This window comes from Anguilla rostrata, chromosome 13 (assembly GCF_018555375.3).
Source record: "Anguilla rostrata isolate EN2019 chromosome 13, ASM1855537v3, whole genome shotgun sequence".
In the NCBI taxonomy this organism is placed as follows: Eukaryota; Metazoa; Chordata; class Actinopteri; order Anguilliformes; family Anguillidae; genus Anguilla; species Anguilla rostrata.
Genome location: NC_057945.1, coordinates 38,678,608 through 38,698,866, shown reverse-complemented (window position 1 = coordinate 38,698,866; position 20,259 = coordinate 38,678,608). Strand labels below are relative to the sequence as shown.

Here is a 20,259-nt window from a genome sequence, read left to right as displayed (position 1 = left end):
CCCCGAAACCAAACAATCGGTTTAAAGTTTGTCTCGTTCTCTCTCTCACGCGCATTGCTAGGCCAAGTTAGTTATATTGTAGCAGTTGATCACAAGTGACTTGCAGACCTCTTTCCATGTTAATTTTTTATTGGGATCATTTAAATGTTTGTACCGTAGCCCTGCCTCACAGTATGTGCGCCCCAAGTGGCATGCTGAGATGTGTCTGTCCCCGTGGGGTATGTGACCAAGGTGCACTGAGAGTGACAGTGACACAGATTTGGCGCTGCGCTGTCGCATATAAAGACGGGGAGGGTGGAGTCCCTTGCTTTCAAACCCAGTCGCTATATAAAGTTGACATCCCCCAGCCCCCCGGGAGACACTTTACCCTAAAGGCGGACTGTCATTCCGGACACTCGAGCAACATGCCAGCCAAGCCTGTCATCAAGAAGGCGCCGCTGAAGAAGGCGCCGGCGAAGAAGGCAGCGCCGGCACCTGCTCCGGAGCCTGCGCCCGAGCCCGCACCTGCCGAGGCTCCTCCGGCCGAAGCCCCTCCCGCGGAAGCCGCGCCCGCAGAAGCCGCTCCAGCCGAGGTTGCTCCCGCGGAAGCCGCTCCAGCCGCCGAGGAAGCTCCTGCAGCTGATGCTGCTCCGCCGGCAGAAAGCGCTCCTCCCGCAGAAGCGGCTCCTGCCGACGCTGCTGCGGCTCCACCCCCTCCTACAGAACCAGCTCCTCCAGAAGGTAACGGGGAGCATAAAGTATCAGCAAGGGAGCACAAACGTTAAACGAAAAAACCACGGTGCTTCATAAAGCTCTCAAATGTTGAATACCCGATATTTATTTCCAGCGTGCTAAGAACTCGTTTGGGCTACTCAACTTAATTAAAATACCATGCTTTATATGTAGGTGTTTTATTATTCCCAGCTAATCAAATAATTTCAGCATAATGGTTGTACGGAGTGCGCTAATCTGTATGGTAGGCTACTTACTCTTCTAATTGTTAACAATCTCTATTTTCCAGTTTGTAGCCCTTGGATGTGTACTATACTTCTTTCCCATTAACATCTAACTTTCCCAATATATATATAACATTAACATTTAACATCAGCTGATGCCGCTGCCGCTCCGGCTGCTGAAGAGGTCGCTGCTCCCGCGCCCGCGGAACCAGAGAAACCAGCTGACGGTAAAGCTTGAAGCCTGGCACACCAGCGCTTAATTACGCTCACAATCTCTTTATACGGTGTATATAGACCGTGTTCCTTAGACCTTGCCGGCTACATTTTAACATATGTTAAGTGTTAAATCATCTTTTACAGAGTACATATGGTACCTGTTGGACTCGTATGTATTTTAGAGTTGGATTAACACTAAACGTTTTCTATTCCTATTCGTAGTTGTCGACAGAGGTGTTCAGGAAAAACTGAATCGTTTTAGATCATATTCTACGGGACTCTTCGCATCAATTAAATTTGGCTGTTGAATTTGCCCCGAAGAGAGGCAATCCCCACATTGTGTGAATTTTTTTTTTTAAACGCAACTGTGTTGCCTGTGGATAATCGAGTTTTTCCTGAGCACCCCTCATTCATAACCTAACTTTTAACATCAGTCCCCGAGGCTCCCTCTGCTGAAGCAGCCAGTGCCGCCCCGCCTGCCGTCCCCGCGCCAGAGGCACCGGCTGAAGCCGAGGGTACTTCGCCACGCATTTTGCATGTTTATTAATAGCCTATAGCCGACATGTAGGCCCAAATAGCCTATTGCCCACATTAGTAACATTTGTGCTATGTGATAGATGCAGTTCTATTAACTGTCAGTAGCTTAAGTTTCATCAGTGTCGGCTATAAGTAAGAAGCGTCAAGAGTGTCATTGAACTAACGACATGCAACGTCATCAGCCGCCGCTGAACCCGCAGAAAAGCCTGCTGCTCCTGCTGCTGCAGAAGGCGAGACTCCAGCCGAGGGTAAAACACAATGGCCTAACAGACATGATTAGCATAAAAAATAATGTAAACGTAAGCCTACATGCTTCATTTAAGCAATTCGTTCTTGTCTGTTAATTCATTTCATGAAAATGTAACACATCCCATACGGAAAAATGATATACGGGAAAGTATGGGAACTTTCAATGTAGGCAGACATATTTTTAATATTCATTACGCATGTTTTTGCATCATATTGCATCTCAAATATATTATGAAAATATTTTAAATGTTCAAATTTAGCTGCTTTTGTTATTTATGAGATGTTCACAGATATTTAATACCTAGCCTACATTTAAATACACGTTGTTAATTTATGTATTTCATACACACATTACACAGTATATTTAAATAGATTTTCAAATTTACATCAATATATTTAAATATTACTTTTCCGTAAGGGATCACTAACACTAATTAAGATGGTCCCTCTGTATATTCCTTAGAAGCACAGTGCATCCAGAAGCATAGCACACCTATACCCTATTGTTCACTAACATCTAACGTTTAACACCAGCACCAGCTGCTGCTCCTGAAGTACCTGCTCCACCGGCCGCTGCTAAGGGCAAGGCACCAGCCAAGGGTAAAGTTCACGTGGGCTAGCTTACCAAAAAAAAAAAAAAAACCGTCAGAAAACATTCTTATAATTAATGTTCTCTCTTATCCAGAAGTGCATGCGTGGCAGACGCCCTACTGCTTTGTTTTAACATTTTAACGTTTACCAGCCGTAGCACCCGCTGCGAAGGAACCTGCTGCCGTTGTTGCGCCTGAGGCTTCGGCTGAGGGTAAATCATCCTTCTGAGGCAATTCTAAATTGACCTGGTAGCTTTTTAGTTTTTTTGGTTTTAGATTTCCCGCGATATATTTAAATATACTTTTTACGTAAGGGGTCATTAACACTAATTAAGATGGTTCCACTGTATATTCATTCGAAGCACAGTTGAGATCAGTATTGAACACCTGTACTCATACTGTTCGCTAACGTCTAACATCTAACACCAGCCGCTGCTGCTCCTGAAGTACCTGCTCCACCGGCCGCTGCTAAGGGCAAGGCGCCAGCCAAGGGTAAAGTTCACGTGGGCTAGCTTACCAAAAAAAAAAAAAACCATCAGAACATATTCTTATGATTAATGTTCTCTTTTGCGATATTTTCAAGAATTTATGTTTTCCACAATAGCTGATGGTAATTGCAGCTCGATGAGCTCGTGTCTGTCCATTGTCCGTTGGACATTTCATCCAGAAGTGCATGTGTGGCAGACGATCTACTGCTTAACATTTTTAACATTTTAACGTTTACCAGCCGTAGCGCCCGCTGCGGAGAAACCTGCTGCCGTTGCCGCGCCTGAGGCTCCAGCTGAGGGTAAATCATCTTTCTGAGGCAATTCTAAATTGACCTGGTAGCTTTTTGGTTTTGGATTTCCCGCAATATATTTAAATATACTTTTTGTAAGGGATCACTAACACTAATTAAGATGGTTCCACTGTATATTCATTCGAAGCACAGTTGGGATCAGTATTGAACACCTGTACTCATACTGTTCGCTAACGTCTAACATCTAACACCAGCCGCTGCTGCTCCTGAAGCACCTGCTCCACCGGCCGCTGGTAAGGGCAAGGCACCGGCCAAGGGTAAGGGAAAGGCACCAGCCGCTGCTAAGACCAAGGCACCAGCCAAGGGCAAGGCACCAGCCAAGGGTAGAGTTCATGTGGGCTAGCCTCATTTTCCGTTTGGACATTTCATCCAGAAGTGCATGTGTGACAGACGCTCCACTGCTTTGTTTTAACATTTTAACATTTAACAGCCGTAGCGCCCGCTGCTGAGGAACCTGCTGCCGTTGCCGCACCCGAGGCTCCAGCTGAGGGTAAATCATCCTCCTGAGGCAATTCTAAATTGACCTGGTAGCTTTTTGGTTGGTTTTCCCTCCAAGTTTAGTTTTTAGAGGGGGAAATCTAAGGTCCCGTGTTGGCTACACTTTCAGGAAAAACAAAGGTGGGGGGGGAGAGGCAATCAAGGTGTAGGCTACAAACTCACTGGAATGATATCCTACTAGTACGTACATTGTACCCCTAGCCAGCAATACATAATTTATTTGTACCTTTTTTTCTTGTAAAAGGTAGCCTGGTAGTACCTAGATAGAACATTATATTATACTTTCAGGGTACATTTGGGAAATTTGTTCCCAAGAGTGTACGTTAACAGTAACTAACACGCTAATGCGAAACTCTTCCCCTTCCTCTTCATCGCTATTTGACGGTGACCATTTAGGATAGGCTAATATTTAACCACCAGCGCTATTTGAAAGAATCTAACATCTAACGTTTACCGTTAGCCGCTGACGCTGCTGCCGCTGCTGCTCCTGCTGCTCAGCCCCCCGCTGAGGATGCCGCTGCCCCTGCCGCCCCGGAAGCCCCAGCTGATGGTAAAACATGTTTCAACGAAAAATTGACATTGACCGTTTTTCTTTCTTCCCCTCAGAGGCGGGGAGAGAAATTCCAATAACTAAGCTGAGGGTAGATACTCCTCCCTAGCCTAGGCTATTGGTTGGCTATTTTAAAAACAACATTCCATTGCAATTCCTTAAATTAACCCTTTGAAGAGTAGGTATTTTGGATTCCCCCCTCCAAAATTTTAAGTCAGTGTTCTTGAACTCTATTGCTTTCAATATACTACACAGTGGTGACAGTTACATCAGCATGAGAATGTTCAGTCAAGAACGTTCTAAAGGGTTAAGTGGTTTTCATTTCAAAAACAAAGCCAAAAGATTGTAGTTTGGGACCTAAGTATAATTTGTAATGGAAATTGTGGAATTCCCACACCCCCCCCCCCCCATGCTGTCTTGTCCGCTACCTGTGCCGTAATGCCACTGGTGCCACCCTAACGCAAATTTAACACCAGCTGCAGCTGCTGCCGCACCGCCAGCCGAAGAGCCCAAAGCGCCTACGCCGCCACCTCCGGAACCGGAAGGTATAGCACCTGTCCGACGATAGCCTGGTCCGACGAGGCTTCCTCATCTTCCCGCCAAAAAAACCCCTTCGACCATCGTTACGAACATTATACGCGTCACCAGTTTCACACGTTTAACTCCTGTGTGTGTGTTTTTTTTTCCTTCTTTTCTTTTTTTTTCTGGACTTGTGGTTCAGTGCCCACCAGCGAGCCTCTTAATGTGTCTGTGGAGGATGTCAACGATACCTCAGTCACGATCAAATGGAGACCCCCGGAGAAAATTGGCTCCGGCCTTGATGGATACGTAGTGGAGTACTGCAAAGACCAAAGTAAGTTTTTATGTAATGCTCGTGTGAGTCTAAAGGTTCGTTTGAGAGGAGAGAGGAAGGCGCAAACAATATGGGACTCAAATTAGCCATTAGGATCTTGCAGGTACATTGAGCAGTGTGATCCTTGCTCAGTTAACTGTCCGTATGTAAAATATTTAATTTATCTGTTGAGCATTGTGGGAGAAACCGGATTTGCGTAATAAATGGGAACTCATATTTGTCCCCTTGGTTTTTTTTTTTTTTTTTTGAGACACCCCGACTGAACTAAATGCATCGTTCTCCTTCCACTCAAGCTCCATGTGGAGCAGCGGGTGGGTACACCAGTCCAATCTGGTGCCCTCAGCTTTCTTCGTCTTTACATAATAGTGTCAGCTGTATTTGCAGAGCAGGCAAATGGCCTGCACCTGCCCCCAATGTGTCATCAGCAGATTTACCCCAGCGCTGCCTTCTGCCCCTATTAGGAATGAGGAATTTTTGTCTCTCTCTCTCTCTCTGCTGCGGTATCACTGAAACCTGCTTTTAGAACGACATGTGGAGCAAGCGTCCTCGAGGCACACTTCCCTGATCGCCGTGTATCAGCTTAAATTAATGCTAATTAATTTTTGAGATCAGGTTTGCGTTTGTGTAAATCTACCGAATTCAAAAAAAAAAAAAGGCTTCTGTTATATTGTAGATGGCACGGCAGTTTGAGTTTGATGCGTTTATTTTAAGCCTCTGGGTAAGGTTATATGGGGTTAAATGGGGAAAAGACACCACCTGCTCATAGTCTGACAAAATGTAAATTTCCTGTGAATACGAGCTATAACCAGCCAACGTATACAGTAACTGTAGATATTTATACACTCGTGTGTGTGTGTGTATATATGTGTGTATATATATACACACACATACATATATAGGAATTCAATGTGTCAGCAATCACTGTATTCTAATTTGTATGCTGCGTTAATGCTAATTGATATGCAGATATGCACTATATGCAAATGGTATGTTTTGGACTTAATATGCTCATTTTAGCCATTTTCACATCATAGTTTTATAATCATTGTAGCACCTCAGATCAGTATGAATTGATCTGTGAAGTGGTTTTGTTAATCTTCCATTTAAGATCCATTCCATTTAATCTTTCAGGAGGGATCATCAACAAAGAGAAAAATGTTATGTTCCCAGCAGAAGGAATGTGTAGATAATGGACGTGATGGTGTAAAGTCATGGATGTGTAGATGATGTATGCGATGGTGTAGTCATGGATGCAGATTTGTAGATGATGGATGCGATGGTGTAAATTCATGGATATGGATGAAAAGCGTGCGTTCATTTTTCTCTTCCTCTTCAGCGACTGACTGGATTGTTGCAAACGCTGAGCCCACACCAGCCAACCGCTTGGTGATCAAAGACATGGCCACCGGGGACCTCCTGCACATCCGCGTAGTTACAGTCAACCCAGGAGGCCGCAGTGCCCCTGGGGCCCTAGCTGAGCCCGTGATTGTGCGCGAAGTTGTGGGTGAGTGTTGCGCTCTCAATACCGCTGAAGCTAACCACCCCCCAACCCCCACCCCCGCCCAGCCTGTGCATGGTTTGCATTATGCACAAATGGTATCCCCACTGAAAATGGGCACCAGTCAGTCCTATCAAATGTCTCTCAAAAGGCATCGGCAAACTTTCGACGAGGAGTTGGCTCAGGTTGCGCACCGAGGTTCCTCAAAATCGAGCGAACGAGACTTGGCGAGGCCTCATTGGTGAAGAAGCTGCGCTCCTGCGCTCCTGTCTTCAGACACAATTTACTGAACGCCACCATTTGCACATGAACCAGGAGAAAAGAAGGTAATGGCTGTGGAGGCCTACAGCCCGGGACCCTCGAATGGATTTTCAGTCTATGAAATGTGATCCAGTTGGCTCCTGCTAGCACATGCTTTCACACCCGTTCATGTATAATTATACAAACCCCAGGCTGCAGTGTCACTCAATGTGGTTTCACAAAATCTCCAGACTGACGTGGCTTTCTTACGAGTTACTCTACACCCGGGACATCTGTACCTGTAAGGGGTTACCTTGTCCCAAACAAGGATGTCAGTTCGGCCCTCCCACTGCTTATCCTCAACTCTAACAAAGAAATTGTCTTTCTGAGAGTCAAAAAACCCAATTTTTTGCCCCGACTTTGGACTCTCGTAGACGTCGCAACATCAGTCTCCTCTGTTCATTAACAGTGTCTTTTGCTCTGAGCTCAGTGTGCACCAGCATTCCTTATTTTGGGGGCAGTCCCCTGTGAAGTTGTCCGTGTCAGGAGTCCTTCTGTATTACCTTCTGTGGAATACCTTCCAGGGATCTCCATGGCCAACCTTCAGAGAGCCTGCAGTTGAGTATTTTCAACCTCAGGTCCCCTTCATAAGGCATTAATTATTTAGTGGCCTTTGCAAAGAATTTTCCTCATCTGTCTGTTTACCTGTAGATATTTGTGCGGGAGTTTGACCCAGTCAAGTAACTTCGATTGTATTATTACCTTTTTTTTGGTGGGGGGTTGCAGTTGACAGCATTGGTGGGATGTATGACATGTTTTCCCATCTTGTCTTCACTTTATGCTCAAATCAGGACAATCTTGCAATCTGTTACGAGGACAAAGGCAAAAATTAAACTCGAGTCAAGAAAACCTGAGCGGGATCTAACGAGACTAATAATCAGGTCAGCGATAACGGACATTCGAAGTTGCTGGAAACGTAATTGGAGACTAATTGAAAGATTCTGGGCTGAGCTCTTTGGCAAAGCCAACCGGCACTGTTCGCACACCTGTGGCATATCTGTTGGGCCCCACAGCTAGAAGCCCAACAGATTTGAATTGTTCCCAAAAGAAGAACCCGAACCTGTCTTCTGGAAAACTAGTGGGAAGTCCCAGCCGTTAACTGGGATTAAGGAGGAAGAGGGGGCACGGAGCCTTGAATCTGCTGATTTAACTTTTGCCAGACCACCTGCTGTGTTCAGGGGAGAGCGATAGGGACAAGCCAATGTGTGGAGGCTGGGGTATATGGATGAAATTCCCGGGGGGGACGGGGCACGGGGCGCGGGGGTTGGTTGGGTTGCCAGCTCATGTGTCATATAAACGCTTTGAGCTTTCCAGAGATGCACTGTTTATCTTCAGGCATGCCAGAGGCTCTGTCATGCCATACTTGGTTTAGGCCCCGCACAGATAGGAAGGGGGGTCAAGTCAGGACACAACCTCTCAGCCTCTCTTTTCCCGTTTCCTTCGCAAGTCTTCGAGATGTGTTGCTGTCCATTATTCTCCGTCAAGCTCTTTGTAGGTGACCTGTTGAGCAAACTCCCACTTAATGGACCTCAATGTGGTCAGAGAGGTGGCGGGTATTTCAAAAAGGTTGGATAAACTGGTACAAATGTGAAAAGCCATATGCCGTAGCAGAGGAGCCCATTTCAAAATGAATGCGGCAGTTAATTCATTCAGCATTTTTACCATATTTTTCTTGTTTTGACAGGGTAGTGAACATAGACAATCAATCGCATATTGTTGAGGGAGGTCCAGTAGTCCTAGCTTACACCAAGAGTCATGAGTATGGATGTACCGTTAATGTATTGCACTCCCGTAGATGTTGGCACTTAGTCACACTGTCAATCTTGATTAGAATTTGATATTGAGATTTGAATGCCCTCCTCGGGTAATCCAGCAGGTTGCTTATACTGGAAGCGGTTATGCAGGCGTCTACGGTATCATCTGTGTGATTGAGATCTGTGAGTGACGAGTTATTTAATCAGCAATTGAGCTTGGTGCTTTACATAGTTATTTTTTCCGTTTCATAAATTTGTCCTCGTTACATTAGGAGCTCACTGAATTGAGACATATTAGTAGCTCTTAAAGGAAGACGCAAGATCAAAGCCTGGATTCAGCTGTTAGTAGAATGTATTAATGTGTCGGCATTAAGAACATATTAAAATCCAAGTCTAAATCACCTTTTTTTTTTCCGATTCACATTATCTTGCCTGAGAAGCTATGTACTTCACCTGCAAGTTGAGAATCCACCCTGGTTTTGGATGGCGTGTACAAGTGTATATTTGTGTGTCACAACCCTCTGTGTATAGAGTCTTACTAATACTGTAGCCTTTTGGGATGGTGTGGGGTTGTGCGTGGGGCACATCTTTGTGTCACGTGACATTATCTCCTCACCATATGTTTGGAGGAGAATGGAGTGTGAGCCATTCTTACAGAGACTGTAAATTAACCCAGTAGCTCCATTCTTAGTGGGTAAGAATTCTCACAATAGATGCTCTTTGACAGTGTAAACCATACACTTCCATAGTCTGAGGGTCTTAACTGCAGAACAGTGGAAAGATTGTGCCGTTTCAATTGAATCTCTGTCTTATTCAGCTGATTGATAAATAGATTATGCTTTTTCCCCCAAGATCATACAATAATTCCCCTTTGACCTTTGTGCAGGTATATATTTTATGTAATATTTTATGGTTTCTTTAGCAAGTCACTATGTACTGGTATCAACACTGTCCAAGGGGGCCTGTTTCTTCTGAAAGGACAATCCTGTGATGTCACTCATTGGCGGAATTGTCGCCTGTCCACGAGCGAGCATTTACTTTCCCTGTCCTCCTCTTCTCCTCCGAACAGATCGCCCCAAGATCCACCTGCCTCGCGTCCTGAAATCGAGGCTCGTCAAGAAGGTCGGCGAAAAGGTCAACCTTGTCATCCCCTTTTCTGTAAGTACTTTACAGCAAGTGTGAAGACGAAGACCTCTTCACGGTGAAGTTTTGTAATCATTTAAATTTTTGAAGGTTGATGGTTTGAGATGTCTTCTCCTTAACACATTCTGTTATAATTCCAGTCTCCCTTGAACTTCCCGTAGTCCAAAAAGCTGTGACTGACTAAGACCATACCTGCTGGTGATAGCAGTTAAAAGCATGGGTTAAAAGCTGGTGTGTAGGGAGGCCATATTAAGAAGCAGGGTTCAATTCTGTTCCTGAAACAACTGCAGTTTCCCTTTGTTTTTTCAAGATAAATACATTCCCGTAATACTCCTTATTGCAATCAGACTTTTAAATTTTTTAAATCAGACTTTAAGACCGAGCAGTAGCTGACTTTGTCACGACAAGCCCGGACTTCATGCTCAGCGCTTCTTCCGTTCTTTAGAAAATGAATTCTGGCTGTAGCTGTTGTGACCTGGCAACGGAAACTCCCTCAACAGTGTGTCCCATCCTGAATGACTGGTTGATATAAATGATTCTATACACAGCCGTGACGATTGTAACCAATGACATAAGCAGATTTTTATAAGAACGGAAATTGTGTTGGTTGAGCAATGTGGAACAGAAGTTAAGGTATAAAATATCTTGTTAATACTGATTCAATCATGTTTTTCAGGTGTGAACCAGGGATATGGATTTCTAAATTTTAGATAGATTTATTAAATCTAAAGATTTATTAGATTAAAGCCATCGTTTAGTCTGTTGGAGCTGTCTTAGCTCAAGCTGCATTTTCATTGAACTCTTCTCTGGCCCTATAGTGTTAACCGTTCGCCATAAAAACGAGTAATCACGGAGATGGTAGATCAGACCTCTGCTTAACAGTGCTATTCATGCAGGCCCTTCTCCCACCTCCAGGGCAAACCAAAACCAGTGGTGAGCTGGACCAAGGACGGCCAGGCTCTGGACCCCAAGACCATGAACATCCGCAACAGCGACAAGGACAGCATTCTATTCATCCGGCAGGTGGAGAGGAGCCACTCGGGCAAGTACGAGATGTCCGTGAAGGTCGACAGCTTCGAGGACAAGGCCGCCATCATCCTACAGATTGTCGGTAAGTGTGATGGGTTTTTGTTCTTTTTTTTACGCTATAAAAATTTTTTTTTGTTCTTATCCACGTGTCGCTATCTGACCCTGGACCTCAGTTGTGTCATAATATCATCAGTTGGGCCATTGCATATTACTGTACTTCTCTATGCTCTCATAGAGTATAGATCATTACAGCGTGTTATGTCATTTTAACAGTGGTAAAGTGAGTTTTTTTGGGGTACTTCAGAACTTCCAGGTCCCCCGACCAGCATTAAGCTTGCGGACACCTGGGGCTTCAACGTGGCACTGGAATGGACCCCACCCCAGGACAGTGGCAACACCGAAATCACGGGGTACACCGTCCAGAAGGCGGACAAGAAAACCGGGGTGAGTGAGGCCTCCGTGCCTCCACTGGCCAATCCCAGAGTTCGGAAGTGTGCCAAATTGTCAGCTACTTTAATGGTCTGGTCTTGCAGTGATGATCAAGCTTGAGTCCAAGTCAGCCGCACAGTTTATAGTTGTCTCGTAGCGACGTGGCGACTGTTTTAGCCTCTTGCGCCGTGTCTGCAAGTATCGCCCACGCAGATTAAAAAGCCCAGGTCCTCCGGGTTGGTCACGCTCTGGGCTCGTTGCAGGACTGGTTCACGGTGCTGGAGCACTTCCACCGACTCAACGGCACCGTCTCCGACCTCGTCATGGGCAACACTTACTCCTTCAGAGTCTTCGCCGAGAACAAGGTCGGCCGCGGAGAGGAAGCAGCCGTCACCAAGGAGACGGCGCAGATCCTGAAGCAGGGTGAGCTGGCCGCCGCCTGACGCTCTGTCTTTATCGATGAACAGGCTGGAAGGGGAGAGGTGGTAATACTGAACAGAATGAAGATGACGGTATTTTAAAGATTCTGCTATGAACGGCAAACTTCAGAGGAGTCTCTTGGCAGAGCTAGTTCATTATTCATAAGACAGAATGCAGTTGGCCCCAACTTATTAATAATAATCATAATAATTATAACAATGATAATACTAATAAATAATAACACTAGTTTGGTAACTGAAGTATATATTCTGTTTTGGCTTTGGCCCTTACAGGAATACACTATCAACCTGTCGATTACAAGGAGCATGACTTCACTGAAGCCCCCAAGTTCACCACTCCGCTGAGTGACAGAGCAGCCACCGTGGGCTACACCACCAAGCTCCTGTGTGCCGTCAGGGGCTATCCAAAGGTAGGCCTCCTTATGACCACTTCCCCCCTCTCCGGCAGCAGTGCATTGTGGTCCAGCTGAGGAGCGAGGCCAGGACCACAGACGTGTTTATGTCCCTTTATGTGGTCATAAATTCCTGCAGCCTACACGTAACCGAGTAAATACGCGTTCGTTCCAAAATGCCCCTGGCGCACCGCCCGTGTAGTGGTGTAAATGTTTAAACTGGCTGCCACGGCTACGCTAACTTGTAAACCTGCCGGAAAGCCTCGTTGAAGCAGGAGCTTTTTCGTCGGGCTGTCCCTCACTCAGAGGTCGGGTTTCGGGACAGCTGGGGGATGGTGCTTTCTGATTGACAGCAGCAAGAGTGGGGACTTGACGGCGAGGTCTTGCGCTGTCAGGAACTCCTGCGGGGCCTTACCGTCCAGCTTCTGCGCCTGTTTCAGCCTGTGCTCCAGCATTGTGCTACAAGCTTCAGATTCCTACAGGTCAAACCATTCAAAGGTCTGCAAGTCCAGCATCTGTCGCCTTGCAGTGCCATGGGTAGTCATAGCGTAGGGAAAGATCTAACTGTGAGGAAAAACAATGTGGTTGTTCTGATTTCCATCTAATTTCTGAAATTACAAATGGTACAATGAATGTTTAAGTGGAGGTGGCTTTCCTTAAGACATATAAAAGTTGTCCCTGGGATTGAAGCACTAGTGATGCTGTGTAATACCTGTAGAGGAAGTTGCTGGTCACACAGCAGCCTGAGATGTTTTATTTGTTAAGGATTAGCTTACTTTGCTTACATATCAAGTGTTCTATAGAGTGACAACGCTCTGCATTAGGGAAGCACAATATCGGGGTTGTGGCTGTATCGACCTTTGAGAGCTATGATCGCTGAAAATGATCTTATTGGTATCGGCCCGATGCTGAGATTAGGGTCAATATGATGAGCAATATGCGTGCCCCAGAGAGACGGGCGCATGCGGATATGAAGACATGTTTCTCATTCATGATCCACACAGTTTTTTCAAGGGTGGGTTCACGTGTGTGTGCGTGCGCGCGTCCGTGTGTGTGCATGTGCGTTTGTACATGTGTGTGTTTGTAATTTTTAGTTTGTCATTTTAGAATTTACCTATAACATACAATACATCATGGAGCTGTATATGTGAGTAACTGATATTATGAAACTTGTATCTTGCGTTTTAGTTTATGAAAATGATGTTCATAACTTTGCACATATTTTTATAAAGGAAAACCCGTGTGAGACAAAAGGACTCAGATTACAGTAAGTTTAGGGTGATTGACAGGGTCCTTATAAAGATTCCTTCATTTGGAAGGTCATCTGGACTGCTTCCCTGTCACTGTCATTCAAACAAGAGGCTGTTGATGTTTGGTGCCAGTGCCCTTTCGTTACCTCTGGTTTAACATAATAGTTTCGGTCTGTTGTCATTCGGTTCTCCTCCGACTGACAGTTTTCACCACCTGAGCCCGAAAGGGTGAGGAGCAGTTATCCTCTGACTGAAAGGCCAGCAGATGGGCTGATGTCGGTGCTCTGCTGTGGAACTCTGGGTATGTGCGATGCAGACAGCGGCGGCTTGGTCGCTCGGTAACCTGCTACAAGGCCCGGTTTGGTCGCTCGGTGACCTGCTACGAGGCCTGGCTTGGTCGCTCGGTAACCTGCTACAAGGCCTGGGTTGGTCACTCGGTAACCTGCTACAAGGCCTGGCTTGGTCGCTCGGTAACCTGCTACAATGCCCAGGTTGGTCACTCAGTAACCTGCAACAAGGCCCGGGTTGGTCGCTCTGTAACCTGCTACGAGGCCTGGGTTGGTCGCTCGGTAACCTGCTACGAGGCCTGGGTTGGTCGCTCTGTAACCTGCTACGAGGCCTGGCTTGGTCGCTTGGTAACCTGCTACAAGGCCCAGGTTGGTCGCTCGGTAACCTGCTACAAGGCCCAGGTTGGTCGCTCGGTAACCTGCTACAAGGCCCAAGTTGGTCGCTCGGTAACCTGCTCTGAGGCCCGTCCCTTTTTACTCGGCAGTGCTGTTATTCAAAAAGTGATCAAAGCTAATCAGCAAAGTTTCTTTCTGACTCATCGTCAGCTCGCGGAAGCGGTGGCACACTCCGCAAAATTGGCGTGAGGTCGGGACCGTTACCCCGTAGGGCGACCGGGAGCGAGGGCCTGCATGTCAGCAGCTGCTGTTCACTTTTTAGGGAAATACCGGCCACTGTAAACTCACACCACCACAGCACCCCCGAGACCCGCTGTCCGTGTGTTTACACGATGCCCGGCTGGAATGAGAACACTCCGGAAGGGTCCGAGGAAGGTGGGGTCCCTTCGAAGGTGCTCGTTGGCCCAGCGTTTCTCCACATCACAAGATTTCAGGGTTCAAATGTCAAGACGCGCAAGTGGCAATGTAATCTACAGTCACACATCATTTGTGGAGAGTACTTCCACATAGGTCAACTATAAATGGAATATGCATGTCTGATGTTAAATTTCTGACCTTTTGTGTGTGTGTGTGTGTGTGTGTGTGTGTGTGCGTGCTACAGAGAGTCCAAATGTATGAAATTCCACTTCGCCCTTGAGTGTCTTCATGGCCCCCTACGGTCACTAGTTGACTGTAATGCATAGCTGAGTTACACTGCCCCCTAGAGGGGGACAAAGCATCAGCTATTATTTGCTCTTACAGGAAATACACTGAGTTATGTGCTGACCAATTAGCCTCAACATGATAGCCAAGTAGTTTTTTTTGTGGATGTTGATAGTGCTGGAACTGGCCTGCACCCCCACTATTGCAAACAGTCCCTTGGGCTGTTGACATGAATATATCACTATTATGTCACAATTTGAGTTCTCAACGGGCCTGAAAATCCAAGCCTGAGCTTCTGCCACAGGAAAGAAAAAAAAAAAAAAAAAAACTGCACTTCTGAGTAACGCTGATGTTCTCCGCTACCTGTACGTCGCTCTGGATAGGAGGGTCTGCTCAGTGGCCGCAGTAAAATGTAATGTAACTTGAGCCTGAGAAATACAATGGTGTGATTCAGTGCTGTGGAGAAATACATTTTGCTGCTGGTAATTCCATTCGGTCTCTTTCCTGACTTTTTTGTTCTCGTCAGACATCCGCAGATGCATAAAGAAGCAGCCCTGTGTCATGCTGATGCACATTACAGATGCTTTAGCAGACGCTCTTATCCAGAGCGACTTACACAACTTTTTACATAGCACTTACATTTTCATCCGTGTATGCAGCTGGATATACAGTATACTGAAGCAGTGCAGGTTAAGCACCCTGCTGAATTGCCCAAGGGTACAGCAGCAGCGTCCTTCATAGGAATCAAACCTGTGTCCTTTGGTTTACAAGACCAGATCGTTACCCATAATGATACACTGCCGCCCCGTCCTGTGGTCTTGTAATGCGCCCTGCGGTAAATGGTAAATGGACTGCATTTATATAGCGCTTTTATCCGAAGCGCTTTACAACTGATGCCTCTCATTCACCAGAGCAGTTAGGGGTTAGGTGTCTTGCTCAGGGACACTTCGACACGCCCAGGGTGTGGGTCGAACCGGCAACCCTCCGACTGCCAGACAACCGCTCTTACCTCCCCCCCCCCATGTCGCTGTGGTCCTTTAACGCGTCCTGTGGTCTGCTCTAGCCCAAGGTCGAGTGGATGAAGAACTCTATGATCATCGGCGAGGACCCCAAGTACAGGATGATCAACAGCCAGGGGATCTGCACCCTGGAGATCCGCAAGCCCTCCTGCTTCGACGGCGGCGTGTACACCTGCCGGGCGAAGAACTCCATCGGGGAGGCCGCCGTGGCCTGCAAGCTGGAGGTCAAACGTGAGTCTGGGGTCGGAGGGGCAGTAGAACCCTGCAGCTGCCCCCGGTACATGTACAATACCCGCTCTGGGGGGTGGCAGTGAGGCAGCGCGTAGGGGCGGCCTGCGGCAAGTTGTCCAAAATCAAGGCTTGAGCCCTGCAGTGAGTCTGATGCAGACTGTTCTTTCAGACCACCATGTGCGGACTCACTGGGAAATCATTCAAATTTTAAACATTACGTTTTGACTTGACTTGGCTTCAGCTGACATCCGTCTGTACCGGTAGATTTAAAAAACAAAATTTATATTAGCTTAAATATGCATTTCATCTTTCATTTAAGATGTATTTCTACACAAAAATGCATGCCAGTTTCTGTTCTCAGCTGTCTGTGATGCGCCCTTTGAAGCTTGCTTTCGTTTTCATTTCGAACTACGACCACTACTTTCTCCAACAGAGGTTGTGAACCCAGCAGCCGAAAAGAAGGAGTAGAAGACCCGCACGCCCACAGCTGAGCAAATCCTGGTGAGTGACAGATGGACAGAACATTTCGCCAAAATATACGGAGGTTGCATGCGTTCTCATCTGTATCAGGGGTGCCAATCAAACCTTGTTTAGTGAGGAAATGGAGGACCTGCTGATCTCTATTGGATTTTGAAAGAGCACCATTTTTGATATCTGATGGGGGTTCGCGTCGGCAAGTGTGGATCCAGCCAACAAAGCAAATAACCAAAAGGTGTTTCTGAGTCTACACCCTCCCCAGACTGACAGAGGATAGCGCATCGACCAGGACTGTGATACACACAGAGAATTGATGTAACACCTGAATTGGAGAGAAAAATGGCAACAAAAAAAAAAGTGTTTCTGGAAAGCCCCCCTTCCCCTTTCTATCCCCCCCGATCCCCCCGGAAACTGGTAAGCCTGCACTGAGAAGGGATTAAATTTCGCTGTGTCAAACGGTAGCAAAAAATAGCAACAGGGCTGATGCTAGCCTGCTTTGCCCGGTCTACGGCTGCATGGCACCGGGTCTGTCCGTCCGACCGTGCTTAAAGAGAAGGGAGGTGAACAATGGCTGCCATCTTCATGTGTATTTCTGGATCGGAAACACCACCTGTTCCTCAACGGGGTTTTTCACGGTGGTGGTGGGGGTCGGGGGTCAAGGGTCAGGGGTTAGGTGGACAGGAGGTTGCCTCAGTGTTTTTATACCCCGGTTTGTTTTCTCTATTTGGGTCCCTGTGTAACGGCACACCTGTTTCCCTGGCGTTTCTGCCTTACATGGTGGAGCGCAGATCTTCAGAGAGCTCCAGGGCCCCTTCTGTACCAGGTCTCCCAGTGGCAATGCCCCATAAATTCTGCCCTGCCGAGCCACTTCCTCACATTTCCCTAGCTCAGCAGCTAGCCCGTGCGACAGACGCTGCGGTTTATTTCCAGAATGTGCTTTTCCTTGCGCACGCATTGGAGCCAATGAGTGTGCTAGGAAGCTTTCCACCTTTCTAAAAGCCCAGGTATGAAGGCCTGCTTAGGCACTGGAGTGTAATATCCCATTCTAGTTTCATAAATTACTACCTAACGGTCCACGGTTAATTTATGGCTAAAGTTTAATTATTTGAATTTGAATCAACGTGTTCATGCATGTGCTCATATGCTTACTCTGTTCTCCCTGTATAAATGATCACTTACCAAAAGATTTTGTGGATGTACAAATCTTGATTATTCTCTTGTCTTGTAAGATACAATGTTGTGATTTTGCACCTTAACTATTCAAAAATGGTATCCAAACCTGCTGCCAGTATATCTCTGCTAAGGTTAAATGCATTGCTACCAATGTAATTCATTCATCAAGATCATTGCAGTGAGATTCAATAGAGTTTAAAGATAGTGTCCTAAAAAAAGATGCATGGTTGAGATTCCTGATTGGTTCTCATGGTTTTGTGGACTGCTGATTGGTTCCCGTGAGATGAGTCTGTAGGCTGCCTGAAGATGATTCACATGCAGTATTTGCGTAAGTCACATGACTCTGAAAATACCTCAGTGAGTCTGAGAGGAGGCCTGTGAAATCAAGTCAAAGCAAATCAAAGTTTATTTGCGAGTAGAAGCCATGTTGCCAAGTTTAATTGTTCTTTTGGCATCATGTGACGCAAGTGGAAATGCCCTGATGTCTGATTCCCTTTCCATTTTATTCCCACAGGATGTCCAGACGTGTAGTGTTTGAAAGCGATGGCTGAGAGGAGTCATGTATATAGAAGAAGATGACCTTGCAAGATTTGACGTTCCCATGAATTTGCTGTATCCATCTAGCTACCTTATTGCCTCCTAACGTTCGGGAGAGCGTTGTAGATAAAGCGTCTAACTGTGCCAGAAATGGGTCAGATGCAGCAGCGGTTTATGTGGTAGAACTTGTATTTCTTTTTCTGTGTTTTCCGATTGTCCTACATTGCCACTTTGAACAGGTCCACCCTCAGTAAGTGGGTGAGCACGCAGGAGTGTGATGTGTACTATCTGTATGAAAGACACGGTGTCCTTGTCTTGCAATAAATATTGTGGTTTAAATCCCAGCTCAATTTGAATGTTTTTAATTTTTTTAAAACAAAACTATTCTCTGCACACACAATGACCAAAAACAAAAAAGGTGTTGGGTCATTCTGGAGGACAGTATTGGAGAATTTCAATTTCCTTCCCGGTACAAAATACAAGGGAAATGTGTGGCCAAGCTGAATTCCAATTTAAATACATGCAATTATATATAATTATTATTATTATTATTATTATTATTATTATTAATAATCATAATAATCATAATAAAATATAATTGCATTTTGTGATCACTGAACTTAATTTTTCAAAAATTATTTAATAAATAAAAATAAAATAAAATAAACTGTAGCGCAAGAGTAGTGTGTGTGTGTGTATACAGGAGAACAGAAAGAACATGTATTAGTGATTGAAAAGGAAGTCAGTTCGTCAGGCTCTCTCCATTGTGGTGCCTGTTCACAATGATGCTCCTAAAGTGTAACCCCATTCTAATTGCACACACTGCAGTTGAAGGAACACACTGCCCTAGATTCAGTCTTCACTCAAACTTAATTTTGACTAACAATTAAATGAAGGTTTTTATTTTTTATTTTATTTTAATGAACACACTTTCCGAAATGATCAAAGTTTACTTACCAATTTTTGATTGTGACTAAAAGCCAGCTTTTGCAGCACTGCATTTCTAAGTTAAGGGCAAAAATAAATTGCTTTGTAGTCCACATCTTTCTTAATAATCTGGAATATGCACATGTAGTTCTTCTTGTTACATCACTGTTTTTAGCATGCCTTATTATGCTCTTGTGACTGTAAAACTGGCACAGAGACAGTTGGAGCTTCATTATAACTAATTGTGTTTATATTTTGACACTTAGTGGATTCTATTAACCAGGGCACTTTGCACAATTAAAATTTTACACTGGAAAATGAAAATTTATATTGCCTAAGAAATATTCACTGATTTATTAATACATGTATCAGGAAGATTCCTGAACACCTGCTGAAAAGAAAGGAAGGAAGTGAAGTTCTTTGTCCCTGTGCTGGGTTTGATTGTGTCCTGTACTGGCAGCTCTACAATCTCCTGTGCTAACCCTGAACCCTGCATGGAGGAAGTTCTACCCCACTGAGAAAGTGACTCTCAAATGTGAGATTCAGTCCATTCAGACTGAGTGGAGTTATCTGTGGTACAGAGATGGAGCCTCTATCAACAGTACGCTCTCCAGCAGTGGAAGTGAGTACACAAGCCCAGCTCTAGATCAGTCACACAGTGGAAGATACTCCTGCCGAGGTAGAATACCAGGAAGAGATGTTTACACTGAAAAGAGCTACGATTTGACCCTGACTGTAGATGGTGAGTAATGTTGTTACGCTGTGAGAATTAGCTAGACCTATATTAATGCTTATGTAAAAGTTCAATAATTAATATCCAGCATTTGCAAATTATTTTTTTGTGTTACCTTTGTAATATTATATAGAAAGTTGATGACTGACAGGCATCAACAATCCATGAGAAGCAGGTGTTTCTGTGACTCCATCTTCATCTTGCACTTTGTTTCCTGGTCTGTCCAGCTTTCCCACCCGTGGTTCTGACTCTACAGACTGGATGGACAAACATCTTTAACACGGAGAGAGAGCGGCTCTGCACTGTGACATTCAGGACAGCTCTCCTGTGTGGATGCATAAATGGTACAGAGATGGACACGAACTTCCTGTGGGC

The 20,259-nt window shown here is 45.5% G+C and overlaps 1 protein-coding gene across 19 annotated transcripts; it reads left to right on the top strand.

The window, feature by feature from the left end:
- The first annotated feature begins 303 nt into the window (after positions 1–303).
- LOC135238641 (myosin-binding protein H-like) lies at positions 304–18,568 on the top strand. 19 transcript variants are annotated; one of them, XM_064306763.1, is made up of 22 exons: positions 304–720; positions 1,088–1,162; positions 1,586–1,666; positions 1,874–1,936; positions 2,472–2,537; positions 2,680–2,739; positions 2,957–3,019; positions 3,255–3,314; positions 3,521–3,649; positions 3,757–3,816; positions 4,285–4,383; positions 4,851–4,919; positions 5,096–5,227; positions 6,564–6,731; positions 9,849–9,937; positions 10,838–11,033; positions 11,256–11,395; positions 11,644–11,803; positions 12,094–12,230; positions 15,851–16,037; positions 16,471–16,538; positions 18,202–18,568. In XM_064306763.1, exons 1-21 carry the CDS (start codon positions 405–407, stop codon positions 16,503–16,505), a joined length of 2,385 nt encoding a protein of 794 aa, XP_064162833.1. In that variant the 5' UTR covers positions 304–404; the 3' UTR covers positions 16,506–16,538; positions 18,202–18,568. The 19 variants fall into 19 exon arrangements, with proteins under 19 accessions (XP_064162833.1, XP_064162834.1, XP_064162832.1 ...); XM_064306764.1 differs by having other exon boundaries at positions 1,871–1,936; positions 4,285–4,374; XM_064306762.1 differs by having other exon boundaries at positions 1,871–1,936.
- The last annotated feature ends 1,691 nt before the right edge of the window (positions 18,569–20,259 follow it).